General features: G+C 51.3%; 3 protein-coding genes across 5 annotated transcripts; all 3 read left to right on the forward strand.

Annotated features, from left to right (window-relative positions):
• The first annotated feature begins 4,248 nt into the window (after positions 1–4,248).
• Positions 4,249–11,316, forward strand: PSME3 (proteasome activator subunit 3). The gene is made up of 11 exons (XM_007102106.3): positions 4,249–4,532; positions 5,220–5,252; positions 5,376–5,438; positions 5,634–5,738; positions 7,147–7,195; positions 8,055–8,167; positions 8,381–8,449; positions 8,586–8,653; positions 8,753–8,807; positions 8,933–9,019; positions 9,611–11,316. The coding sequence occupies exons 1-11, from the start codon at positions 4,491–4,493 to the stop codon at positions 9,689–9,691; spliced, it is 765 nt and encodes a 254-aa protein (XP_007102168.1). The 5' UTR covers positions 4,249–4,490; the 3' UTR covers positions 9,692–11,316.
• A 132-nt stretch (positions 11,317–11,448) lies between these two features.
• On the forward strand, positions 11,449–18,052 carry AOC2 (amine oxidase copper containing 2). 2 transcript variants are annotated; one of them, XM_007102108.4, is made up of 4 exons: positions 11,449–14,454; positions 16,415–16,700; positions 16,930–17,059; positions 17,396–18,052. In XM_007102108.4, the coding sequence occupies exons 1-4, from the start codon at positions 12,867–12,869 to the stop codon at positions 17,660–17,662; spliced, it is 2,271 nt and encodes a 756-aa protein (XP_007102170.1). In that variant the 5' UTR covers positions 11,449–12,866; the 3' UTR covers positions 17,663–18,052. The 2 variants fall into 2 exon arrangements, with proteins under 2 accessions (XP_007102170.1, XP_054946295.1); XM_055090320.1 differs by having other exon boundaries at positions 16,930–17,057; positions 17,367–17,996.
• A 541-nt stretch (positions 18,053–18,593) lies between these two features.
• Positions 18,594–25,984, forward strand: LOC102990412 (retina-specific copper amine oxidase). 2 transcript variants are annotated; one of them, XM_024130462.3, is made up of 5 exons: positions 18,594–19,737; positions 20,474–21,059; positions 22,587–22,872; positions 23,285–23,414; positions 24,151–25,984. In XM_024130462.3, the coding sequence occupies exons 1-5, from the start codon at positions 18,718–18,720 to the stop codon at positions 24,424–24,426; spliced, it is 2,298 nt and encodes a 765-aa protein (XP_023986230.1). In that variant the 5' UTR covers positions 18,594–18,717; the 3' UTR covers positions 24,427–25,984. The 2 variants fall into 2 exon arrangements, with proteins under 2 accessions (XP_023986230.1, XP_023986231.1); XM_024130463.3 differs by lacking the exon at positions 20,474–21,059 and having other exon boundaries at positions 18,594–20,317.
• Positions 25,985–26,081: the final 97 nt, after the last annotated feature.

The raw sequence follows: 26,081 nt of genomic DNA on the forward strand, positions 1-26,081 counted from the left end.
GCTCCGCGGCATGTGGGATCTTCCCGGACCGGGGCACGAACCCGTGTCCCCTGCATCGGCAGGTGGACTCTCAACCACTGCGCCACGAGGGAAGCCCTAGAGATGGTCTTTACAACCCTTATTCCTCTTGGATCTTTCAGCATGAGACCCCCCCCTCTAGAGGAGATGGGTGGAATCATCCTCAAAGAATTTTCACCTAGGCCTCGTGTGGCGGATTCATAGTCCTACATTTCTTCCTGTGTGGCTGCCACTAACACCATCTCAGAAAGGCGTGGAGACGTAAAGGGCTTCTAGAGAGGTAGGGCCTATAGAGATGACAACTGTGCGTTTGGAAGTCTGTCTGTGTCATTTACCAACCCTGACCTTGAGCAAGTTATTCAACCACTCTGAACCTTGTTTTTTTTGTTTGTTTGTTTTTGTTTTTTTCGCGGTACACGGGCCTCTCACTGTTGTGGCCTCTCCCGTTGCGGAGCCCAGGCTCCGGACGCGCAGGCTCAGCGGCCATGGCTCGCGGGCCCAGCCGCTCCGCAGCATGTGGGATCTTCCCGGACCGGGGCACGAACCCGTGTCCCCTGCATTGGCAGGCGGATTCTCAACCACTGTGCCACCAAGGAACCTTGTTTTCATATTTGTAAAATGAGATTAATAGGGAATTCCCTGGTGGTCCAGTGGTTAGGACTCCGTGCTTCCACTTCAGGGGACATGGGTTCGATCCTTGGTTGGGGAACCAAGATCCCACATGCTGCGCGGCACGGCCAAAAAAAGAAAAATAAAAGAGAAAAGATTAAAATAATAATAGTGTACGTCACATAGTGTAGTGTGATGATTAAATGAACTAATAATATGAAGCACAAAGAGCAATGTCCGGCACGTAGTAAACTCTCTGTGTGCTCTGCTGCTTGGAGAATATATGACAATCAGTATGTGTAGTGCCTGAGGGATTGTGAATAATCAACATATTGTCATCAATTCAACAAATATTTATTGAAGACCTGCTGTGTGCTAGTCACTCGTATAGGTCTGGGAGGATACACTGGTGAACCGCTCTAATAGTTTATATTCTTGAGGAGAGAATTTGCCAATAAACATGTAAACAAATGAATAAGGTGATTTCAGATAATGGTAGGTGTTATGAGTTGAATTGCGTTCTCCCAGGAGATGTTGAAGTCCTAACCCCCAGTACCTGTGAGTGGGACCTTGTTTGGAAATAGGGTCTTTGCAGATGATCAAGTTATTGAGGTCATTAAGTCATTAATCCAGTATGACTGGTTGTCCTTATAAAAAGAGTCAATTTGGACACAAAGCTGGACATGAACAGAGGGAAGACATGTGAAGAGGCACAGGGAGAAGATGGTTGTCTCCAAGCCAAGGAACACCTGAGACTCCCAGGAGCACCCATTTGAATGTTGTGGACATGAGTTTAAAATAAGACCAGTCATCAGTGATCATGTTTGATTCATAAGCACCCAGGAATGAATAGTTTGTTAAATGTAGTGGTGCCCTCAGCAATTGTTCACTGAATAAACAAATGAGTGCACATTACATAAAACACTTGGATAAGGGAGGAGAAAGGGAAATAAAAAAGGAATGTGTATCTACCTTCTTACAACCCTACTTGAAGAAGACAAAATACAATTATTTGAGAACAAAGCCATATTTCAACAAGCAGAAACACATTAAGTTTTCAAGCTGAAGTTATCAATTCTGAAAGAAATGCAGCGTAATGGCACACTTAAAATAGGATGTAGTTAATTTGGGAACGTATTCCTGAAGTTAAGTTCCAGATCAGAGTTAAAACGTTACTAGGGACAAGTGTTAACAGAAAACAGGGGTAAAAGGGGGAAAACTGTTAGATGTTAATACACAAGATGGGCAGTATGGGCTATATTGTATGTGGTCTTGAATAAGTGGAAAAGAACTTTGAGTCTGAAAATGGGGCTGATAATAATTATATAGTTTAAGGTAAGCATGAGGTAAGTTCATGCTAAGCATGAACTGGTAGCTTATCTGATAATGGCTACTGTTTATCTAGTGCCTGCCTTGTATCCAGGCACTGCACTAGTTTTTTTTACATATATGTGATTTCCAGTATTCATAACAACCCTACAAAATTGCATACTATTTGTTAACAATAATTAAAATTCCATTTTACAGATGAGGGAACTGAGACTCAGCATTTCAGTAATTTTCCCAAGATATCACAGTTAGTAAGGAGCTGAGGTGGGATTTGAAGGCAGGTTTCTCTGATTCCAGAGGCCATAGTCAGTCACACTTCATTTAACTGTGTATTCCCACCATCTCCCTTGCTCTTTTCTTAAAAAATAAATTTATTTATTTATTTATTTTTGGCTGCGTTGGGTCTTCGTTGCTGCGCACAGGCTTCCTCCAGTTGCGGAGAGCAGGGGCCACTCCTCTTTGCGGTGCGCAGGCCTCTCATTGCGGTGGCTTCTATTGTTGTGGAGCATGGGCTCTAGGCACGCAGGCTCTGTAGTTGTGGCTCGTGGGCTCTAGAGTGCAGCCTCAGTAGTTGCGTGGCACAGGCTTTGTTGCTCCGTGGCATGTGGGATCTTCCTGGACCAGGGCTCGAACCCGTCTCCCCTGCATTGGCAGGCAGATTCCCAACCACTGCGCCACAGGGAAGTCCCTCCCTTGCTCTTAACACAGAGGTGTGCTCAGGATAAAATGTAGATCAGATGACCTGCCTTTGCACTTAATCCAAATTGTTTCCCAACAACCCTCCCCAGCCCACTCCCACCCCCAACTAACTGACTAATCTTTCAATTTCTTCAACTGGGACTTCCCTGGTGGTCCAGAAGTTAATACTCCACGCTTCCACTGCAGGAGTCACGGGTTTGATCCCTGGTGGCAGTGCAGCCAATCAATCAATCAATCAATACGCTCTTTAAAAAAATTTCTTCAACTGGACAACTACTTTCCTTCCCCAGGGCATTTGCCTGTGCTGCACCCATACCTTTGAAGGCTCTTCCCCTCACTCTTCCCAAGCCAACCCTTTTACACCCTTTTAGCTTGTCACTTCATCTGAGAGGCCTTTCTTGGCCATTTTAACTAAAATAGACCCCTGGCATTCTCTATGTCAGTCATTTTTTCCCTAACATTGATCAGATTTTGCAATTATGTTGTCAGTTTACTTTCTGGTGTCTTTCCCAAGTATTAAGTCCCAAGAGACTAGGGAACTTGAGTCTTGTTTACCTTTGATTTCCCAGAACTGTGCTGTTCAATACAGGAGCCATTAACCACATATGGTTACTGAGTACTGCAAATGTCTGAACTGAGATGTGCAAATAAGTGTAAAATTCATACTGGATTTCAAAGACTTGGTATGAGAAAAGAATGTACAAGATCTCATTAATATTTTCTATATTGATTACATGATGAAATGATATTATTTGGTTAAACTGGGTTAAATATATGATTAAAACTAATTTCACCTGTTTCACTTTTTAATGTGGCTGCTAGAAGATTTTAACTTACATAAGTGACACATTATTTCTAGCCTCTGAGACACTGCTGTCTCAGAGCCTAGTCCATTTTAGAGCGAAATAACCAATGTTAAGAGACCATATGAGTGGGTGAACTAAGGGTTAGAGACTCTGCCTTCCATGAGGAAAACGGATACAGCATTGCCCTAGAAGTTAGGAGATCTGAGTTCTGGTCTTGGATTTTATGGAAACACTGCGTAGCCTTGGACAAGCAACACCGGCCTCCAGGCATCAATTTGCCCATCCATCAGGCAGTTGATCACTGAGGTCTGGAAGTGTATGAGATTAAGTGGCTAAATGGCAGAGAAAGGTGGGGAAGCCTGGTGCAACAGGACTTGTCTTCTGTTAGGCTCCAGCCTAACACTAGAGCTTCGACCAAGAGGAGGAGGCGGCAGAAATCACAGACTAGACGCCCCAAACCCAGCGCGGGGACCGTCGGCTTCCTCAGGTCGACGTCACGGGGCCGCGACGGCGTCGTCGGTCGGGTCCCCGCTCGAGGCGGCAGCGGCTCCGAAGGTCCCTTCGGAGAAGGCGAGTGCCGGGATAACAGAGAAGCAAGTAATCCCCGAGTCTCTTTGAGCCTCAGATCTCACTAAACTACCCTTGGCCGCACTCCCTTTTATTTCACCCGTAGAGCGCACAGGAACCGGGAAATAAGAATGTCCAGAGCCGAACCTCAGCGCGGCTGCGCAGGGCATGTGCGCATCCTTGGCCGGAATCCCGGCGATTGGCTGTGACGTAAGTTCCGTCGTGAGCGGCGAAAGCCGGGAGGGCGAGCGAGAGAGGGAGCAGGCAGCAGGCACAGGCAGCAGGCGGGCGGGAGGGCGGACGGACGGACGGCGCGAAGGGAGGGAGCGAGAGAGCAGTGAGTGAGCCAGCGAGGGCGGCCGCATCCCGAAAGCAGCCGACATTCCCGCCTCCCTCTAATCCCCTCCCCGGAGCCCACAGCGCCTCCGGTCTCCAGCGGAGCGGACACGGCCCGGCCCGGCCATGGCCTCGTTGCTGAAGGTGGATCAGGAAGTGAAGCTCAAGGTAATGGCACCGGCCCGGGCCTCCTTACCCCTCGCTTCGATCCTCGAGCAGTCTGACCGGCTCCCCACTCCCCGTGGCGTCTTTGTCTCCCTGGGGACACCAGCCCTGAGCTTCCGCCCTGCTAAGCCCAGCCCCCCACTCCCGGGACAGCATCGGGGGAGAGGATAATATGGGATGGTCTTCTGTACCCCGTCTAATAGTGGAGAGCCCGGGGAGACCTCCGCGGACACGTGGTGGACTTAAGTTCTTTAGACCAGTGACAGCTGGAAGTCCCCTAGCCCAGCAGCGTCCCCGCCTCTGGACACTGCTGCTGCCCCTGCCCTTGGCATCAGGCCTGCCTCGTATCCTGGGCCAGGTTTGGATGGTGGTTGACACGTTTGTGAGCTCACACCTCCCCCACCTACCTGTCTTTTGTCTGCTCTCAAAGTCAGACAGCTTCAGACACAGGGAGGGAGGGAGGGAGGGAAGACAGGCGGGTGCTGCTCTCAAGCCCGGCTTCCCTCTCCTGAGATGGAGAAATGGATCCTCAGAAAAAGAAAGTATTTGCAGTCTGGGGGCCTCTCAGCTTCTGATTACGATTACAAGGTGAGGGGAAGACAGTTGGATTTGGGTTTCCCCATCCTACCCATACTTCTGTTGCCAGGTACTGACTTACTCTTAGTGAATTGCTTTCTTTATTAATTTTAGGTTGATTCTTTCAGGGAGCGGATCACAAGTGAGGTGAGTGAAATAAATGGAAAAATGAGTGTTGGTTAATAGTCAGGAGTTCCCCAGAGGAGAGATACCTGTAGAGACAGACCTTCCCACAGTTACTAATTCGGTTGTATTTTCCCTCATCTTTAGGCAGAAGACTTGGTGGCAAATTTTTTCCCAAAGAAATTGTTAGAACTTGATAGTTTTTTGAAGGTGAGAGACGCTTTTCTTTTCCTCAGATTCCCCCATTTTTTTACCCCCGGTCTTTCTGTCAAATGGGACAAATCATGTGTTAATTCTGTTTTGTTTTGTACTGTAAAGCACTCTCATTTCTTGCCCTTTAAATGAAATACGTCCTTGTTCATCTTGAGAAAACTAATGTTTTGGGGGTGGGCTTCTCTCTTTCAGGAACCAATCCTAAACATCCATGACCTAACTCAGATCCACTCAGACATGAATCTCCCAGTCCCTGACCCCATTCTTCTCACCAATAGCCATGATGGACTGGACGGTGTAAGTGTCCTATATTTATCTTTGTGTTCGGAAGCAATAGGTTCTCTGTTCTTTATTCCCTGCTCAGTTTCAACATATACAGAGGGGACAGTGGGATTTGGATCTGGGAATGAGGATTCTTACAGATGTTATGACTAAAGTACATTTTTAGTTGTAGCATGAAGTGAATTTTCAATTGTAGCATGAAGTGAATATGTTAATGCTACTCTGTTAGAGTGAGTTTAAAAATAGGACAAATAGCTACAGGTTCCCTCAGGTGATCTGGTCTGTCCCCAGGGCTCTAGGCAAGACTTTTCTTACCCGTTTCAGTGTCTTGAGTGTTGTTATGGAATGAACAGTTCTTGCTATGTAACTGCAGTCCCAGTCTTTGTGTGTCTTTAGTGCCTAGTCTTTATCAGCTATATATCCACATTCTATGATAACACTGATGACAGTGTACTGTATTGTTCTTTGTCTGCATTACTGTCTCATTGATAGAACTTGCAATTCTGGAAAGCAGAAACTATCTTAATTATCTTTGTATCCCCAGCACCTAGCATTGTTCCTAGTGCATAGCAGGTGCTAAATACATGTTTGTTGATTGAATATTGCATTTCTTTGTGGAACCAGCGGATTTGTACTTATTCCCTTAATTATCCTAACTCTGCATTCAGTGCTTCATTTTTCCTGTTTTTTATAGTATCCTCCCTGCCCAGTTGCTCAATTTTTAAATATTTTAATTTATTTATTTGGCTGTGTCGCATGGCTTGTGGGATTTTAATTCCCCAACCAGGGATGGAACCCAGGCCTCTGGCAGTGAAAGTGCCAAACCCTAACCACTGGACCACCAGGGAATTCTCACTAATTGCTTAATTTGTTACATTTCTTGAAAGGTTGGTCTTCCCAACTAGAGTTAAGTTGCTTTTTGGCAAGAATCTTTTTTATTAATTAATTAATTAATTAATGGCTGCGTTGGGTCTTTGTTGCTGCACGCAGGCTTTTAGTTGTGCCGAGCGGAGGCTACTCTTCTTTGCGGTGCACGGGCTTCTCATTGTGGTGGCTTCTTTTGTTGCAGAGCATGGGCTCTAGACGTGTGGGCTTCAGTAGTTGTGGCACATGGGCTCAGTAGTTGTGACTCGTGGGCTCTAGAGTGCAGGAGTTGTGGCGCACAGGCTTAGTTGCTCCGTGGCATGTGGGATCTTCCCGGACCATGGCTGGAACCCGTGTCCCCTGTATTAGCAGGTGGATTCTTAACCACTGCGCCATCAGGGAGGCCCCAAGCATCTTCTCTTAAAGCCTTGTATGTGCTTAGTAAATTGTGTGTAAATTAATAATGGGGTTGAGGAAGGGATTAAACTTGCTCGAAGGGTAGCTTATGATGGGGATCTAAGTGTCAAGCAGGCTAATTCCCATCTTTTTGTATCTTTAGCCCACTTACAAGAAGCGAAGATTGGATGAATGTGAAGAGGCCTTCCAGGGTAAGAGCTCCCTTCACTATACCCCACCCCAGCCTTTCCTGGCCTGCAGCCCTGAGATGCAGGATGAATCTTGTGTCCTCCTGGCCAGGAAGCAGGATCTGAATTTATTTCCCAGACGTTAGCATTCCCAAGTCCTCCGAGCATTGTCATTATTTAGCACTGTGAACCTAATTTTCCAGTTAATAGGGAGGGTTTGTCTTAGTGTGGACTGCCAAGGGAGAGAGGTTGGAGGTGGCTACACATCACAGATTTTTCACAGAAGTCACAGTTCCATATCATTTTTTCCTCTTCAGTAATAGTTGGTATATTAAGTCTATAGAGCATGTTTTTAAAATTTATTTATTTATTTATTTATGGCTGTGTTGGGTCTTCCTTTCTGTGCGAGGGCTTTCTCTAGTTGTGGTAAGCGGGGGTCACTCTTCATCGCGGTGCGCGGGCCTCTCACTATCGCGGCCTCTCTTGTTGCGGAGCACAGGCTCCAGATGCGCAGGCTCGGTAATTGTGGCTCACGGGCCCAGTTGCTCCGCGGCATGTGGGATCCTCCCAGACAAGGGCTCGAATCCCCGTCCCCTGCATTGGCAGGCAGATTCTCAACCACTGCGCCACCAGGGAAGCCCGATAGAGCATGTTTTAATTTCTTTATTCTTCAGAGTTTTGGGATACTTTAGACACCCATTTGTTAATCCATGTGTTCTCTTTTTTTGATTTCGTTGGGGGTGTCAAGGTTTATAGATAGAATTGTGACAGATAAAAGGCAGAGGTCATAGCATCTCATGGGTCTGGGAAAGAGAGAAAGGGGTGGAGTGCTATGTCCTGCCCTTCCATCCAAATCATTTAACCTTCCTCATGTCCCTGCCAGGAACCAAGGTGTTCGTGATGCCCAATGGGATGCTAAAAAGCAACCAGCAGCTGGTGGACATTATTGAAAAAGTGAAGCCTGAGATCCGGCTGCTGATCGAGAAATGCAACACGGTGAGGCAGGGGCTGACCCCAAATAGCCTGGCTTGAACTATGCAAGATGATGGATGTGGGGCTGGAGGCGTGGAGATGATGTGGGAATTGGAAGTCTATCTTGGCTCCTGTGCTCCTGACATCTGGCCCCAGCAGCATGAATTGTATACTTCGTGGCTTCAGTAGAAAAGGCCAAGGTCCTCATATGTATATTTTGGTCCCCTCACTCTCCAGGTCAAAATGTGGGTACAACTCCTGATTCCTAGGATAGAAGATGGGAACAACTTTGGGGTGTCCATTCAGGTAATGTGCTTGCATTAGAAACTGGAGAGGAAGGTTTGGGAGATAATCTCATCTCCCTTGCTTTTCTGTTTTCCCGTTCTCTTTGGTCTGCCTTGGGGTGATATGGAAGTGACTTTTGACTCAGTTGTTTTTTCAGGAGGAGACAGTTGCAGAACTAAGAACTGTTGAGAGTGAAGCTGCATCTTATCTGGACCAGATATCTAGGTAGGGCTGCTTGGGCTTGGCCCAGGAATTGGGGGCTGATGAGGTGGTAAGCACTGTCCAGGGTCTCCTGCAGCTTCCTCCTCTTCTCTCTCCTTCCAGATATTATATTACAAGAGCCAAATTGGTTTCTAAAATAGCTAAATATCCCCATGTGGTAAGTAAGGGTTTTGTGGGCCGAGGGTGGAAGTGGTAGGACAGGGAGGAGTGACTGTTCCTGGGAAGAGCCATGTGGGGACAGTCAGGCTTTGGGAACTAGCCTTTTCTCCACCCCACTCTCAGGAGGACTATCGCCGCACCGTGACAGAGATTGATGAGAAAGAATATATCAGCCTTCGGCTCATCATATCAGAGCTAAGGAATCAATATGTAAGTAACCTTGGTCCCTGCCCACAGTTGCTCTGGCTTCTCTTAGTTCTGGTGACCATTTTCTTGCCACTCTCTGGGGGTTGAGATGGGGGGCGGGGGATGGAGGTAAAATGAGTGGAACAGATTCTGCCCATTAGCCGAGTGTTGAGAGCTACGAGGTCATTGAAGGTATCTAGCTGGGCATCTCCCTTTCTACCTGGATGGGAAAGGGCACAACATAGAATAGGGGTGAAGATGTGGGCGTTAGAGTCAGGCTTAGGTTTAGAACCAGTCCTACCTGTAATGTGTGGCCTTGGGCAAGTTTAACCTCAAACTTCAGTTTCTTCATCTCTAACACATTAAAGGACCCAGTGCAATTCTTGGTATGTTAAGTGCTCAGTAAATGTTATTTATTAGACTCATGGGCCCTGGATATACCCAGGTGTGCCTGGGGTTTAAGAGAGGTAGTAGGGCAGCCATGCTGAATTCAGATTCAGGTGAGTGAGATCCGGGTTATGTGAGTGATTGCTTGGGAGTTTGTGGCGGTGTCTTATTTTCCTAGTGAGGTAGGGGTACAACAGACGTGTGAGTCCCTGATCCCTCTTCTCCCAGGTCACTCTACATGACATGATCCTGAAAAATATCGAGAAGATCAAACGGCCCCGGAGCAGCAATGCAGAGACACTGTACTGAGGCCAGGGCCAGGGCCAGGGGACTCTGTGAGTCTGGCTCAAGACCGACATTGCCTTGGTTTGTTACATGACTATCGTGATGGGAAAACTGGCTGGAAGTAGTAATCACACCTCTCTCTGTTTTTAGTTAGAGTCTAATGAAACTCTCATGTAGTTCTGTGACGTGTTTACCTCTTTTTTCAGGCCTCAGGAACTCTTCTATTTCCTTCCCTAATACCCCACGCCCCCCTGTCCTAATTTCTGGAGACCTCCAGGTTTGTGTACACAGGATGTTGGCACAAGAATACTTGTGTTTTTTCTCCCCGGCTCCCTCCTGTGTCTTGGGCTTTGTATTTTCTTCCTCTTGAGGATTAGTTCGTCAGAAGCTGAGGGAACTGGATGGAGAGTGCTAGGTGTTTTGTAGGAACTGGGGCCGGGTGGAGGGGACCAGCTCCTTTCTTCCTGATGGGAGGTTAGTGTCCCTTGACACTGTGGGACGTTGCATCCTCCCTGGCACAGTTGCCCTGGTGATGACTTTGGGTTTCCCATCTATATACATAGCACCGTGAACCTGATCATGACAAGAAACACCTTAGACCTTCTGCCAAGTCCCTAGCTGCTTCAGACGTTTTTATAACTAGGATTTTCACATACACATGTGCGTGATATACACACACGTACACACATGCAGCACACACATGCCTTCCTACTCTGTTACTTGATGCCCTCCCCTCCCCCCAGCCCTGCCCACCCCCCAAACCCTGTCTCTGTCTCACACACACACACACACTCTCTCTCTCTCTCTCTCTCTCTCTCTGTTCAGAAGGTGTTAGGTGTCTTAGTCCTCATCCACCAGGTCCCATTGTCTCCTGATATTGTAGCCTCTTGGTGCCCAAGGCTGGTGAGTTGGAGGACAACTGAGAGATGAGAAGCAGGGGTAGTGGGTTCCCCTTCCTCTGTGACTCGGGTCCTTTGGGGCATTTTTGCAAAGGCTGGTCCTCTGAATCCCGGTTTCCTCTTCCCAGGCCAGTTGTAAATTGGGGTGGGGGTGTCTGCAGCTGTGAGGCCAGACGCTGCTGCTCCTACTGGGTTTTCCCTTTGGGAAAATGTTTTCTTATTTATAGTATTGTGCTTCCAGGGAAAGCGGTCACTTGTGTATATATGTGTGTGCATGTACGCACATGCATGTACACATTGTGTGTATGTGGAAATCTGCTGGGCAAGTCAAAACCATAGAAGAGTTGCCTCTTATCTCTCAAATCTTCCAGAGATGTCACTTGTTACAGCTTTTGTGTTAACCCTCATCAACCCCCACTTTTATTCTACCACTACTGGAGAGTCTGCTGGTGATTCTCTGTGTCTGTTTCTGACTTTTATTCTTCCCCCGTCTCTGTCTTCCAACCCCCAATCATATTTCCATCTGGATGCATCATTTTTCCTCCCAGTATGCTATAGAGAAGGAGTTAGGATGCTGTCTTCCCATGAATAGTACTCGGTAACAAACCAATTGCATTTTAGTTGGGCAATGCCCCTACCCACCCTCAGACCCCTTCCAGCTAAAACCGTTCCGTCCTCCCACCATGTGTTTCTCAGTTTCCCTTTTTGTTTGTTGGATTGTTCCCATGTCCCTCCTCCTCACCTTACAACCCTTGGATCGTAATGTAAAGTTCTTTTACCATGTCAAGAAATTATTAAAAATACAGGTACTTTGACCTCTTTCTAAAGTTGCAGACCCTGATGCGATGCTCTGGTGGTCAGGGACGTACCCACACTTACGTGTGTGCACATTGGGACACCCACCTCCGCATATACCTCCTGCCACCCTATTGGGTGTCTTTATACCAACTGAGCTGCCTCTTTTCTCTGGAATAATGGAAAGGCTGAGGCTTCTGCCTACCAAGAGGCAAGGGTGGGTCCTTCATTTGTCTTCAGTCTGAATTAAATGAAAGTTAGCTCTTCCCAAACCTAAGCTGCCTTCTACCCTCACAAGATCCCAGCTCCTTCCTTCCTTCCTTCCTTTCTCCCTTCCTTCCTTCCTTCCTTCCTTTCTTCCCTCCTTCCTTCCTTCCTTCCCCAGTGATACCCATGAACTGCCAGTAGAGGCTGCTCTAGTTCCGTGTGTGGGGAATCAACCTGGTTCAAGGCATACCCGACCCCGTCATTTTCTTTGCTCTATACTAAAAGTTCCTTCTGAATAATGTCTTAAGTTTCTTGCGGAGATGCCAGGGACTCCTGGTTTTTGGTTTTCAAATGAATTGGAGGGCTATCTAGGACCTTAGCTCCCTCTGAAATAAAGTTTCCTTAACTTCCACCTTGCAGAGTAGCATTCTGGTATCCAGTGATCTGGTATCTGTTGTCTCTGCAAAAAAAGATTTAAGGTCTTGAACAATGGAGGAACATCTGCTCTATTCTGTCAGAGATCAGTACCAGTAGCTGACAATTTTTGAATGCCTACCCCGCGTCAGGCTGTTAAGCACTTTACGTGCCTGATCACATTTACTCTCCATGAATCTCTAGGGTAGTTTTATCCCTTCTTTATAGGTGAGGACACTGAGACTTATGATAAGTAACTCCCCTCAGTCACACAGCTTAGGGACCTGCGATTGGTGTACAAATCTGACTGCTGCGCCCAGGCCTTCACCACTCCTTTCTCACCGACTAGATGGAAGAGGCCTGAGACTACAGGTCAAGGGCTTGGTCTTGGGCATCTGGCAGAACACAGTGCTTACTGCTGAACTGGGCAGTGGATCCTGAAAATACTGTGGGGGGAGTGCCTGCCAGGAGGTAGGAAAGTGGACAGTTAGAGTGGTTGCATGTAGTACATGGGACTTGATTGGGCGTCTGAGATTTGCATTCTTCCTCAGACCCATTCTGGGTGGAAGGTAGAGTTTAGTGTATATACAAATGCCCTCTAATCTGGTCTAAACGATGGAGATCGGTAGTGGGTACTGACCGTGCTGCTGGGAGGAGTTCACGGATGGGGAGAGGCTATGCACGTGGAAGTAGTACCTTGAGCCAAACCACAGAACAGAAAATTGGAGCAGAATTATATAAATCAAGGTCAGAAATTTCCCGTCCAACCCACAGGGTGGAGTTTTCACTATTCCTATCCATCCTACTGAATATAAGCCCTGATTTGATGTCAGTAACTAAAGGAGCAGCTGGTGGGACTCTCATTTCAGCTCTCGGCATTCACCATGAATCTCAAGGTAGTCCTCGTGTTCCTGGCACTGTCCCTCATTACCGTCTTTGCCCTGGCCTATGTCTTGCTGACCAGCCAAGGTAGCTCCAGCCAGCCTCCCCGCTGCCCCTCCGTATCCTACAGTGCCCAGCCCTGGACACACCCTGGCCAGAGCCAGCTGTTTGCAGACCTGAGCCGAGAAGAGCTGACGGCTGTGATGAGCTTTCTGACCCAGAAGCTGGGGCCAGGCCTGGTGGATGCAGCTCAGGCCCACCCCTTCGACAACTGCGTCTTCTCAGTGGAGCTGGAGCTGCCCCCCAAGGCTGCAGCCCTGGCCCACCTGGACAGGGGGAGCCCCCCGCCTGCCCGGGAGGCACTGGCCATCGTCTTCTTTGGTGGACAACCCCAGCCCAATGTGACTGAGCTGGTGGTGGGGCCGCTGCCGCACCCCTCCTACCTGCGGGATGTGACTGTGGAGCGTCACGGGGGCCCCCTGCCCTATCACCGACGCCCCGTGCTGGGAACTGAGTCTGCCCAGATGTGGAAGCATTTGAAAGAGGTGGAGCTCCCCAAGGCACCAGTCTTCCTGGCGTCTGTCTTCAACTACAGTGGCTCCACTTTGGCAGCTCTGCACGCCACCCCTCGTGGCTTGCGCTCAGGAGACCGTGCTACCTGGATAGCCCTCTACCATAACATCTCAGGTGTTGGGATTTTCCTGCACCCTGTGGGGCTCGAGCTACTGCTGGACCACCGGGCCCTGGACCCTGCCCGCTGGGCTGTCCAGCAGGTCTTCTACCTTGGGCACTACTATGCAGACTTGGGTCAGTTGGAATGGGAGTTTAAGGCTGGCCGGCTGGAAGTGGTTAGAGTTCCTCTACCCCTGCCAGTTGGGGCCTCATCGCTGCGCTCGCGGGTCTCCCCAGGTCCTCTTCCCCCTCTTCAGTTCTCACCTCAGGGCTCCCGGTACAGTGTGCAAGGGCACCGAGTGGCGTCGTCCCTTTGGACGTTTACCTTTGGCCATGGCGTGTTCAGTGGCATGAGGATTTTTGATGTTCGGTTCAAGGGGGAGCGAGTGGCCTACGAAGTCAGCGTCCAGGAGTGTGTGTCTGTCTATGGTGCCGATTCACCCAAGACAATGATGACCCGATACCTGGATAGCAGCTATGGGCTTGGCCATCACAGCCGGGGCTTGGTGCGGGGAGTGGACTGCCCCTATCAGTCTACCATGGTGGACATCCACGTATTAGTGGGCAAAGGGGCAGTCCAGCTGCTCCCGGGGGCTGTGTGTGTGTTTGAGGAGGCCCAGGGACTACCCCTCCGCAGGCACCACAATCACCTTGAGAGTCATTTCTATGGTGGTTTGGCTGGCTCGGCCCTTGTAGTCAGGTCTGTGTCCTCTATAGGCAACTATGACTACATTTGGGACTTTGTATTGCACCAAAATGGGGCGCTTGAAGGGCGGGTCCATGCCACGGGCTACATCAACACAGCTTTCCTGAGCGGGGGCGAGGAGAGCCTCCTCTTTGGGAACCGCGTTGGGGAGAGAGTGCTGGGGGCGGTGCACACGCATGCCTTCCACTTCAAGCTGGACCTGGATGTGGCAGGTGAGTGCCCAGGGGATGAGGATTGAGAGTTGGGGTGGGCCACAGGGAAGGGAGACCTGCACATCAAGCCGGAAGAGGCAAGAGAGTGGCATTCCAGCACCACAATTTATTGTGGCAACAGCAGGGACTGATCTGAGTGTATTCAACCGCAGTCAGCCTAAATACTGGGCTTATTGGGTATTTGGCAAAAGGTGGAGAGGGTCCCCCCACCCAGCCCCTCTGACCCGCTGCAATTGTGAAACCAAATGTAATGGCTGCGCTGTACTATCTGGCTGCCTTAGCCTGTCTGTGGGTGGTGAACTTGCCCTGCCTGTCTGAGGCTGGACACGGCTGGAGTTGGGGCTCTGAGTTCTTCCTAATTCTGAGAGTCAGTGGAGGTAAGGAAAGCAGGGGCCTGAACAGAGATAGGGAGTAGTCTGCCTAAAGAGCTTCTCAGAGTGGAGGTGGTCCTGGGGCCCGAGAAAAGGAGGTGCTAGCTGGGGGCTGCTCCACAGGATTTCAGACAACTGAGGATACAAGACAGGGGCCCCATCCGCCTCCTGGGGAGGACCATCCCATTCCTGCCAGCACATGTCATCACAGTGGGCTCTCTGGTGACATGGCAGGCATGCAATAGGCTTGCTGCAAGTGTAGAAAGGGATTTCTCAAGCAGGGCTCTAAGCACAAAGGGGACTTAAAGCTCCTGACAGATTTTTGTCCAGGACAAAATAATTATCAAGTTAGACTATTAGGCCCAGAAAGAAAATTAGGAATCCATCAGACCTTCTCCATTTTACAGTTATGGAAACTAAGGAGGGTGGGGGGAGATGGGTCAGGAAGTGGCTGCCCAAGTATAATGCACCGTAACTCAGCATATTTCTTGTGAAACATTTCCATATTCTCTTGAGTATAAAGATGGCGTGCGTGTGCATCTGTGTGTGTGCGCTGTGCTGGTGGAGGGGAGAGAGCTAAGAAAACAGCATGATTGAAATGCTATTTTAAATCATGCATTTTAACTAGGTTATTCTTTGACATATTTGGAATATGACTATTTTCTGATTTGAAGCTTTCTTTCCAGCATTTTGGCATTGAAGAGCCTTGTCTTAGGACATAAAATCAAATAACATTTATTGGACCAGCGTGCAGCACAGGCTGGTGCTGTGGGCCAGAGAGTCTGTGTGAGGCCCCTGCACACAGGACAACTGGCAAGGGCACTGGCTTCAGGAGAGTTCCCTGTGTGCCAGCACATTCATATGAGTCATTCCAAAAGGAACTAGCAGTCCGAACCTGCAGAAAGAGTATAAGTGTTCCAGGGATCTCCCAGACAATTTAAAGACATACATCTACTTCCTTGTAAAAAAGACAAAGTGGTGCCTGCCATACTGAGAAAAAAATCAAAGTCTCAGAGCTAGGAGGAGTATGCAGGGCACCACGGAAGGGGATTGGGTTTTTCCAGCCGGCTTCTCCAAGACAAATATCCCTTTCATAGTTAGAAGACTGTTATTAGCCACCTGTGTGTGCTTTTCCATTTATAGAGCTCAGCCACAGAACAGCTTTTCTTATGCCCATTGTAGCGATTCACCAAGTGAGAATCAGAGAAGCAAATAATTGGTCCAAAGTCTATTGGGTAGACCAGTGCCAATAGAACTTTCTGCAGTGATGGAATGTTATATGCCTGCCTTGTCCAGTATGTTAGCCACTAGCCACGTGTAGCTGTTGAGCACTTGGAATGTAGATAGTGTGACTGAGGAACTGAATTTTTAAATTGAAAGAGCCACTTGTGACCGGTGGTAACTGTGTTGGACAGGGCAGGTTCAAAGAAGGCGGGCTGGCCCTCAAGTCCAGACCTGGCCCCCAGCGCAGAGTGCTCTCTGATGAGCTCTGCTGCCCTTCGTCAGACCAGTGCAGGGGGCATCATGGAGAAAACAAGGGACCTGTCTCACCTGCTGTGGAACTCCTCTCCCTCCCCTCACCCTGGCAGGGCTGAAAAACTGGGTGGTAGCTGAAGACGTGGTGTTTAAACCTGTGGCGGCCCCTTGGAGTCCGGAGCACCAACTGCAGCGCCCACAGCTGACTCGGCAGGTCCTGGGAAGGGAGGACCTGACAGCTTTTTTCTTGGGGACACCCCTTCCCCGCTACCTTTACTTGGCTAGCAACCAGACTAATTCCTGGGGTCACCAGCGTGGGTACCGAATCCAGATCCACAGCCCTCTTGGCATACACATGCCCCTGGACAGCGACATGGAGAGGGCCCTCAGCTGGGGGAGGTGAGGAGGGCCCTGGGCACTGGGTGGTAGGGAAGGACTGGTCCCCTTCCCATCCCAGCTCTTGAAGACCCCAACTCACTAACCTCGATCATTCACCCCTGGACCTCTTCTCAGATCCAAGTAGATATGGGACGGGAATGGTCTCACAGAATCTGATCCGAAGGATTTCTGGGCTGGTAAAGGCCCTTGACATTTTCTGACACCACCTTCCTACAACATTCCTGGTCAGATACCAGCTTGTGGTGACCCGGAGGAAGGAGGAGGAGTCACAGAGCAGCAGCATCTATTACCAGAATGACATCTGGACACCCACTACGGCCTTTGCTGACTTCATCAACAATGAGACCCTCTTAGGAGAGGTTGGTAGCCCTAGGGGCAGAGGAAAGGAGCTCCCCTAAGGCTGGTGTCTTGGCTGCCCGGCCCCTGGCTGTAGGATGGAGGGAATGGTAGGTTTCCAGTTCTTAGATTAGGGGCCAGGGAGTTCCCTGATGAGCAACATGGGCCATCCCTCCTGGGGGTGAGATTAGCCCTGGGACCACCCTACAGCTTCTCATATGGATTACCACGCCTGTTATTTGGGCCTGTGGCTGGTGGAAGTGGAAGCAGGGCTGAGACTGGAGATTGGGGATTGTGGCTGAGGGGGCGGGTTCTCTGGGTCTCGCCTCCAAAGTCTCCAGCTCTTCCTCTTCCTGCAGGACCTGGTGGCTTGGGTTACAGCCAGCTTCCTGCACATCCCCCACGCTGAGGATGTCCCCAACACAGTGACTCTGGGGAACAGAGTTGGCTTCTTGCTCCGACCCTATAACTTCTTTGATGAGGATCCCTCCATCTTCTCCCCTGGCAGCGTCTACTTTGAGAAGGGCCAGGATGCTGGGCTCTGCGGTGTCAATCATGTGGCCTGCATCCCCGACCTGGCGGCCTGTGTCCCGGACCTGCCGCCTTTCTCTTACCAAGACTTGTAGCCCTGAGTGTGTGGTGGGACATGGGCGGGGCGGAGAGGGGGTGCCGAGACATGTACCTTCCTCTCTGTTCCCACTTCCTGCTCCCCTGACACTCGACCCTTGGGAAACCGCCTCCTACCACATAAACCCCCATATATCCTTCGGTTAATTCTTATTTCCAGTTCATTTTTTTTAAATGATGAATTTATACAAATGACGTTGTTCTTAAAATACTCAAGCAAAAACACCACAAATCCTACCACTCAGAAACAGCTAGCATTCACATTTGGTGAATGTTATACCAGACATTTCTTTAATGCATGTGCATTGAAATGGAAGAATAGATAGAATTTTGTAGAAACTGATGGTGTGTGTAATTTATAATAAAAAGTATTACAAGACTTGTACTTGAATTTCTTCTCTTTGACTTTTGAAGTATCTAGAATCCCCCAGAGAATATTAAGGACTCTGGCCAAGGAAATTAGCCATGGAGGAGAGGGGGCAAGGGGGACAGACCTGGCCAAGAAATGCTGCTTGGGAAGCTGAAGAGCTGGGGGTGGGGTTTCCTTGGAAGGAGGACAATAGTTCCAAGTTACAGGAAGGGGAACATCTGGCCCTGAGAAATGGGCGCTGGGGAAAGAAGGGCGGAGGGGAAAGAGGGGCTGCCTCCTCCCCGGCATTTCTGTGCATGTCAGTGCATGTCTGTGCTCAGGCTGGTCAGCCGCATTAGTTTGAAATCCCCACCACCCCTTCCTCCTACCCCAGCTCTCCCCTGTTCCAACCCTGACCCAGAGAGCAGAATGTGAGTTGGAGCCTGGAACACAAAGCCATGTAAGGTCTGTGGAAATCACTGCTGCCCTGCCTTAGGCCCGCCTCCCAACCCCAGCCCGCCCCGCCCCCCTCCCCAGCCTTCCCATGCTCTTCCCATGCTCAGTCTCCATTGCGTCGGAATACTGAGAACCTCAGCCAGAGTCTAGGAGCCCCCAGTGCAAGGAGCAAAAGAGACCCTCTTCTGCTGGCCTGAGAATACAAGTCTCCACTTTGGTTCAGTCCTCTGTCTCTATGCTCATGGGACAATGAACCAGAAGACCACCCTCGTGCTCCTGGCTCTGGCTGCCATCACCATCTTTGCCCTGGTGTGTGTCTTACTAGCTGGCAGGGGAGGAGATGGTGGTGAACACAGCCGGCCTCCCCTCTGCCCCTCCGTATCACCAAGTGCCCAGCCCTGGACACACCCTGGCCAGAGCCAGCTGTTTGCAGACCTGAGCCGAGAAGAGCTGACGGCTGTGATGAGCTTTCTGACCCAGAAGCTGGGACCAGGCCTGGTGGATGCAGCTCAGGCCCAACCCTCAGACAACTGCATCTTCTCGGTAGAGCTGGAGCTGCCCCCCAAGGCTGCAGCCCTGGCCCACCTGGACAGGGGGAGCCCCCCGCCTGCCCGGGAGGCACTGGCCATCGTCTTCTTTGGTGGACAACCCCAGCCCAATGTGACTGAGCTGCTGGTGGGGCCGCTGCCGCACCCCTCCTACCTGCGGGATGTGACTGTGGAGCGTCACGGGGGCCCCCTGCCCTATCACCGACGCCCCGTGCTGGGAACTGAGTCTGCCCAGATGTGGAAGCATTTGAAAGAGGTGGAGCTCCCCAAGGCACCAGTCTTCCTGGCGTCTGTCTTCAACTACAGTGGCTCCACTTTGGCAGCTCTGCACGCCACCCCTCGTGGCTTGCGCTCAGGAGACCGTGCTACCTGGATAGCCCTCTACCATAACATCTCAGGTGTTGGGATTTTCCTGCACCCTGTGGGGCTCGAGCTACTGCTGGACCACCGGGCCCTGGACCCTGCCCGCTGGGCTGTCCAGCAGGTCTTCTACCTTGGGCACTACTATGCAGACTTGGGTCAGTTGGAATGGGAGTTTAAGGCTGGCCGGCTGGAAGTGGTTAGAGTTCCTCTACCCCTGCCAGTTGGGGCCTCATCGCTGCGCTCGCGGGTCTCCCCAGGTCCTCTTCCCCCTCTTCAGTTCTCACCTCAGGGCTCCCGGTACAGTGTGCAAGGGCACCGAGTGGCGTCGTCCCTTTGGACGTTTACCTTTGGCCATGGCGTGTTCAGTGGCATGAGGATTTTTGATGTTCGGTTCAAGGGGGAGCGAGTGGCCTACGAAGTCAGCGTCCAGGAGTGTGTGTCTGTCTATGGTGCCGATTCACCCAAGACAATGATGACCCGATACCTGGATAGCAGCTATGGGCTTGGCCATCACAGCCGGGGCTTGGTGCGGGGAGTGGACTGCCCCTATCAGTCTACCATGGTGGACATCCACGTATTAGTGGGCAAAGGGGCAGTCCAGCTGCTCCCGGGGGCTGTGTGTGTGTTTGAGGAGGCCCAGGGACTACCCCTCCGCAGGCACCACAATCACCTTGAGAGTCATTTCTATGGTGGTTTGGCTGGCTCGGCCCTTGTAGTCAGGTCTGTGTCCTCTATAGGCAACTATGACTACATTTGGGACTTTGTATTGCACCAAAATGGGGCGCTTGAAGGGCGGGTCCATGCCACGGGCTACATCAACACAGCTTTCCTGAGCGGGGGCGAGGAGAGCTTCCTCTTTGGGAACCGCGTTGGGGAGAGAGTGCTGGGGGCGGTGCACACGCATGCCTTCCACTTCAAGCTGGACCTGGATGTGGCAGGTGAGTGCCCAGGGGATGAGGATTGAGAGTTGGGGTGGGCCACAGGGAAGGGAGACCTGCACATCAAGCCGGAAGAGGCAAGAGAGTGGCATTCCAGCACCACAATTTATTGTGGCAACAGCAGGGACTGATCTGAGTGTATTCAACCGCAGTCAGCCTAAATTCGGAGCTTTCAGTGGGCCAAGGATCTTTGACATCCGATACCAGGGAGAACGGCTGGCTTATGAGATCAGCCTCCAAGAGGCCTTGGCTGTCTATGGTGGAAATTCCCCAGCAGCAATGCTGACCCACTATATGGATGGCAGCTTTGGCATGGGCAAGTACTCCACACCCCTGACCCGTGGGGTGGACTGCCCCTATCTGGCCACCTACGTGGACTGGCACTTCCTTTTGGAGTCCCGAGCCCCCAAGACACTACCTGATGCCTTTTGTGTGTTTGAGCAGAACCGGGGCCTGCCCCTGAGGCGACACCACTCAGATTTTCATTCCCACTATTTTGGGGGCCTTGTGGAGACAGTGCTGGTCTTCAGATCTGTGTCGACCTTGCTCAACTACGACTACGTGTGGGATATGGTCTTGCACCCCAATGGGGCCATCGAAGTCAAATTCCACGCCACAGGCTACATCAGCTCGGTGTTCCTCTTTGGTGCCGCCCGAAGATACGGAAACCAGGTTGGGAAGCACACTCTGGGCACGGTCCACACCCACAGTGCCCACTTCAAGGTGGATCTGGACGTGGGAGGTAAGACATCCTGGTGGAGGCCAGGATCCCAGATAGGGGGCTGAAGGGTTGTCTCTGTTTGCTTTGGGTTTGATGGAGGTTTTCCAGGAAAGGAAGATCTGAGCATGAGTATATGTTTTGGAGTTTCATGCTTCCTCTTTAGCTGGATGGGAGAGAGTTGGCTGCTGAATTTTACTGAGATCTTAGCTCATTGGCTGGGTACAGAGCTGCCACCCACCCTCCACGTGACCTCATCAGAAAATCTTGGGAAACAGCTAAGCTCAGAGAAGAGGCAGGATCCGGGCTAAGGGTCCCCTTTGCCCTCTTCCCTCCCTGGCACTTGTATGGGCCCCACTTCAGTGAGGCAGCCATTTGCTTTTCAGCTTATCTGTGCCTGGCCTGCAGTGTAGGTATTGGGGAGGATCTGTTTGCATTCTTCAGAGTCCCTGGCACCTGCAGGCCAATCGTGGAACCCCCCCGGGGTGTACATTTCCCTGGGAGGTGGACCTTTCTCCTCCCTGAGTTTCCATCTCTGGGCACAATACATTTAAGTGTGAGGGGTAGAGTGGATACTGTGGAATATTCCAGATAGTTCCTGGAGTTGGTGGTCACAGAGAGCCAAGGGTTACACGGTGCCTCGGAGTCCTGGTCATTTCACTGTCGTTCCCCACATTGAGTTCATCACCAGATTTTTTTCTGCCTCTGAAATATCTCCAACCCCTCGCTTGGCCCCGCTACCGGCCCCCTGTGGGCGCCAGCCCTCTCTTCGCTGCTTCGACTCTTCTTCCTCTCAGATCCATGGTTCACCCGGCGCTGAGAGGGACCTACCAGCCCATGCCAGCCTGCTCCCTTACACACTTCCCACTTTCCTCACCCCCTGTAGGATCCTGTCCACAGAAGGACCTGCAAGGCCCTTCCCTTCAGAGGACAGCTACTGCCTGCCTTTCACATTCTTCCCTGTGCTGCTTAAGACACACACCCGCCCTGTCCCTGGACATGCACGCCACATGTGACAGTCGCGCCTCTTTGCTTTTGCTCCTGTCTTGCCCCTGTCTAGAATGCCCTGCCATGTCATCTCTGCTGGTGACATCCTCTAAGGCCAGGCTGAAAAGTGGCCCAGGAAGCCCTCTATTCTTGCTTGTACCTGTGTTCCTCTAACCTTCAATCTTCAATCTACAGTCCTTTCAGGGCTTGGCCTCTCTGGGGCTTCTGTGAGAGCAGGAGGGTGAGGATGTTGTTTCCTTCATCAGTGTGCCCCCAGTGCTGAGCACAGGCCTCTCCACTAATGAGTGTGAAAGGATGAAGGAATGAAATCCTTGAAGACATATTTCACAGGTCAACAGGTTTGGCGGAAAGATTGGGACATGTTGGGGAGAGGGGAGAGAAGCAGGGAGCACTGTCAGTCTGGCTTTCTCTTTGGCCCCCACTCTGAAGCCAGGTGGGGACAGAGTCCGGCGGCGGGGTGGGGGGCAGCTCCATGACCAGCCCTCCCTCCCCCCTCCCCCTCCCTCCCCCACCCTTCCCCCCACCTACACTCCACCCCTGCAGGACTGGAGAACTGGGTCTGGGCTGAGGACATGGCTTTTGTCCCTACGGCGGTACCCTGGAGCCCCAAGCACCAGATACAGAGGCTGCAGGTGACCCGGAAGCTGCTGGAGACGGAGGAGCAGGCCGCCTTCCCCCTGGGAGGTCCCTCCCCTCGCTACCTGTACCTGGCCAGCAATCACAGCAACAAGTGGGGGCACCCGAGGGGCTACCGCATCCAGACAGTCAGCTTTGCTGGGGAGCCCCTGCCCCAGAACAGCTCCCTGGAGAGAGCCTTGAGCTGGGCAAGGTGGGGGATGGGGTGTGGCATGCGTGTGGGGCGGGGGAGGGGACGAGAGTGAGAAGGGGGTGTTGGGAGGGGCAACTGGGAACTCAGCTCAGACTGTACACGAGGTGAGTGAGGTAAGAGCTCAAAAAGGATTTCCTGGTTATCCAAAGGCCCACAGTGGATACATGGTCCCCTTGGAAGGCTAAAGCCCAGGTGGGAAAAGTCTTTTCCGTTTGGGAGGGGGCACGTTGTGAAATGGCAAGGGATGAACAGCAGGACATGGAATGATGCTGGGCCACCCACCAGGGTGGCGTCAGAGTGACTGTGTGAACGAGATGGGAATGCTGAGGTCCATGGGCTCGGCTCCCTTCCATGATGATCAGGCAGCAGGATGGGCTTAGTGACCATGGAGGCCTGACCAGAGCATCTCTAGGTACCAGCTGGCTGTGACCCAGCGGAAGGAGGCGGAGCCCCGCAGCAGCAGCATCTTCAACCAGAATGACCCCTGGGCCCCCACCGTGGACTTTGCTGACTTCATCAACAATGAGACCATAGCTGGAGAGGTCAGCTGGCTGTGGGAGGCTGAGGGAGGGGTTCGGGGACTCAGAGATGAGCCCCACCTTCTCTTGGGGAGGTCCCTGAAAACCATCAACTCAAGGTCGGAGCTGACTCCTGCCTTCTGTGCTTTTGTGGATCTGATCATTACCTGCTGAGGGAATCTTCCCGAGCTGGAAGTTCATTTGCAGACAGTGGCTGAGGCTCCAGCCTATCCTCAAGACTCTACAGCTCTCTAAGTCTCAGCGTCGTGGACTGAGTCCTTTAAGGGCCCCAGGACTCGGGAGGGCTGGAAGTGACCAGGGGAGACCACACCTCTTATATCTAAAGCTTCTCTGTTGCTGGCTTGACCATTAAAGGATTAATTTCTAAGTTAATTTCTGCCTCCCAAACCCTGATCTTCCCTCCTCGTCCTCCTTCTGTCAGAGTTTGGGAGCTCTCGTTGAGTCAGGGGAAAGGAGCTGAAGTTACCCGTGGGTGTCATCATTCCTCTGGGGGTGTGTAGGCTGATGGTGATGTCATGGGGAATGTCAGAGATGGAGGGTGCAGGCTGGGATGGGGGGCAGGTGTTGCTCCGAATATGAAATTGACCATTTATGCGTTGATTTCTGGACTAGTAGGAAAAATGTTTGAAGACTTAAAATCCTCTTGAGCAAAGGTGGGCTGCCAAAGTGAATCCCGGGAGAGGCGGACGTGTCCTTAGCAACGCCAGACCTCATGATCCTCTTTCTCCGCCCCCTTTAGGACTTGGTGGCCTGGGTGACAGCCGGTTTCCTGCACATCCCCCACGCAGAGGACATTCCCAACACAGTGACTGTGGGGAACGGCGTGGGCTTCTTCCTCCGACCCTACAACTTCTTTGACCAGGACCCCTCCTTCGATTCTGCTGACTCCGTCTACTTCCAGGAGGACCAGGATGCTGGGACCTGTGAGGTCAACCGCCTGGCTTGCCTCCCCCAGGCTGCGGCCTGTGCCCCCCACCTCCCTGCCTTCTCCCACCCGGGCTTCTCCCACAACTAGGTGGTTCCTGGGATGGGGAATATAGTTGGGACCCCAGGGCCGGGGAGTGTGTGGAGGGGAGGGGATGGGCGCTGGATGGGGCAGCCTATGTCTTCTCCCTCCTCACATCCCGGGGGGTCTTCTTTCTCCCATTGTCCTCCCTTCCCTCCCCCTCCCTTCTGGGAGCATCCTGAGTCTGTGATGCCTGACACACGGGGCTCTCAGCGCTGTTGACCCCAGACCTGCTAAGTTCCTCTTGCAGAGAGGAAAGGAATGGCCAGCCAGGAGCTTGGAGTCATGGTTAAACTTTCCAGAAGACTCCTGTTTTTGGTGTTTTTTGTTTTGTTTCCTTTTATTTTTGCTTTCTGGGTTTCCCAAATCTTCTTAGCCATCCCAGGTTTCTCTTGAGACTCCTCAGTCCTCACTTGGGAGGTGAGGATGGGGGCTCTGCTATGGGGATAACCGCCAGGAGACCCTGGGGCAGGGTTCCTGCCAGGCCCGTGAATCTACGAATCAAGCTGGAAGGGGCTCTTTGGCCCATGTTTCCAGCCTAGCCTCCTCCTCCTTCTCTCTTTCTCCCCTCTTGCCTAGCCTCCTCCTGTTCCTACCTGTTCTTATATCCTGGGATTTCCCTCCCAGCCCTGAGGGGATGTTACTCAGCCCTCATTTCTCACCTCTGGTCTCCTCTCCTGGTTCTAGGCCTGTGGAAGTCTCAAATGCAAGGGACATCTAGTTTGAGAGGACAATCCCCGTCTGTGTCCCTGTGTCTGGGAGCTGCCCCTACCCCCAGTCCTGGGGCAGGAAGTGTTTCCCCACAGTTCTTTCTGTCCATTTGTATAAACCCGCGTTGCATTCTCTGGCAGAGGATGGTCACGGAGACAGCAGCAGCTCAAGTTAGCGCTTTAGATGGCTTTGCGGGTGCAGTGGTAATGAGGAGTGGTCATTTTGTGCCAAGTCTGCGCGTGACCAGCGCCCTGTGTGCTCTGCAGTAGCCAATATGGGAGGCTGGGTGGACACCAAGGATGAGAAGCAGGAAGACCAGGGACTCCAGTCATAGGGCCAGGGGTTCAATCACGTGTGAGCATGCAAATGAGCCAAGGCCTCTGGGGGTGGAGCCTCCCTGGCAGGCTGTCCCTGTGGAGGGGTGGGTGGGAGCAGTCTGGACTGGGGGTCCCTCTACAAATAGCCAGAGATGGGAAGCAGCAGAACTGTCGTCCCTAGAAGACTGATTAAATAAATTCTGATGCAGCCTTACAAAGCAATACTACACAGCTGTAAAACTAATTATATCTCTTTATAGGGAATAATCTTCCAATGAACAAGGAAAGACACAGAAGTGTGTATAGGGCACTTCCATTTGGGTTTTACAGGGAAGGATCATATAAATACATATTTTCATATCTTATAGATGCATATTCGGAAGACACGGGTAACACTGGTTGCCTCTGTGGAGGGGAACCAGGAAGTTGGGACAGAGGAGGGAGGAGACTTAGTACTATATACCCTTTTGTACATTTGAATTTTGAACCATGTGACTGTATTATCTATTCATTTATTATTATTCAAATAATAAATGGGCCCAAACAACACCTGACTTCTTTTTTTTTTTCTTTTTTTTGTGGTATGCGGGCCTCCCTCTGTTGTGGCCTCTCCCGTTGCGGAGCACAGGCTCCGGG

Source organism: Physeter macrocephalus, chromosome 14 (assembly GCF_002837175.3).
Source record: "Physeter macrocephalus isolate SW-GA chromosome 14, ASM283717v5, whole genome shotgun sequence".
In the NCBI taxonomy this organism is placed as follows: Eukaryota; Metazoa; Chordata; class Mammalia; order Artiodactyla; family Physeteridae; genus Physeter; species Physeter macrocephalus.

Bases quoted from the DNA above. Each gene is read 5' to 3' on its own strand.
- AOC2 (XM_055090320.1), top strand. From the start codon at position 12,867: ATGAATCTCAAGGTAGTCCTCGTGTTCCTGGCACTGTCCCTCATTACC. The intron at 14,455-16,414 runs GTGAGTGCCCAG...TCACCCTGGCAG, and splicing joins GCTGGACCTGGATGTGGCAG to GGCTGAAAAACTGGGTGGTA. The intron at 17,058-17,366 runs AGGTTGGTAGCC...GGTCTCGCCTCC, and splicing joins CAATGAGACCCTCTTAGGAG to AAAGTCTCCAGCTCTTCCTC.
- PSME3 (XM_007102106.3), top strand. From the start codon at position 4,491: ATGGCCTCGTTGCTGAAGGTGGATCAGGAAGTGAAGCTCAAG. The intron at 5,439-5,633 runs GTGAGAGACGCT...TCTCTCTTTCAG, and splicing joins AACTTGATAGTTTTTTGAAG to GAACCAATCCTAAACATCCA. The intron at 5,739-7,146 runs GTAAGTGTCCTA...TTGTATCTTTAG, and splicing joins GCCATGATGGACTGGACGGT to CCCACTTACAAGAAGCGAAG.
- LOC102990412 (XM_024130462.3), top strand. From the start codon at position 18,718: ATGAACCAGAAGACCACCCTCGTGCTCCTGGCTCTGGCTGCCATCACC. The intron at 21,060-22,586 runs GTAAGACATCCT...CCACCCCTGCAG, and splicing joins GGTGGATCTGGACGTGGGAG to GACTGGAGAACTGGGTCTGG. The intron at 23,415-24,150 runs GTCAGCTGGCTG...CGCCCCCTTTAG, and splicing joins ATGAGACCATAGCTGGAGAG to GACTTGGTGGCCTGGGTGAC.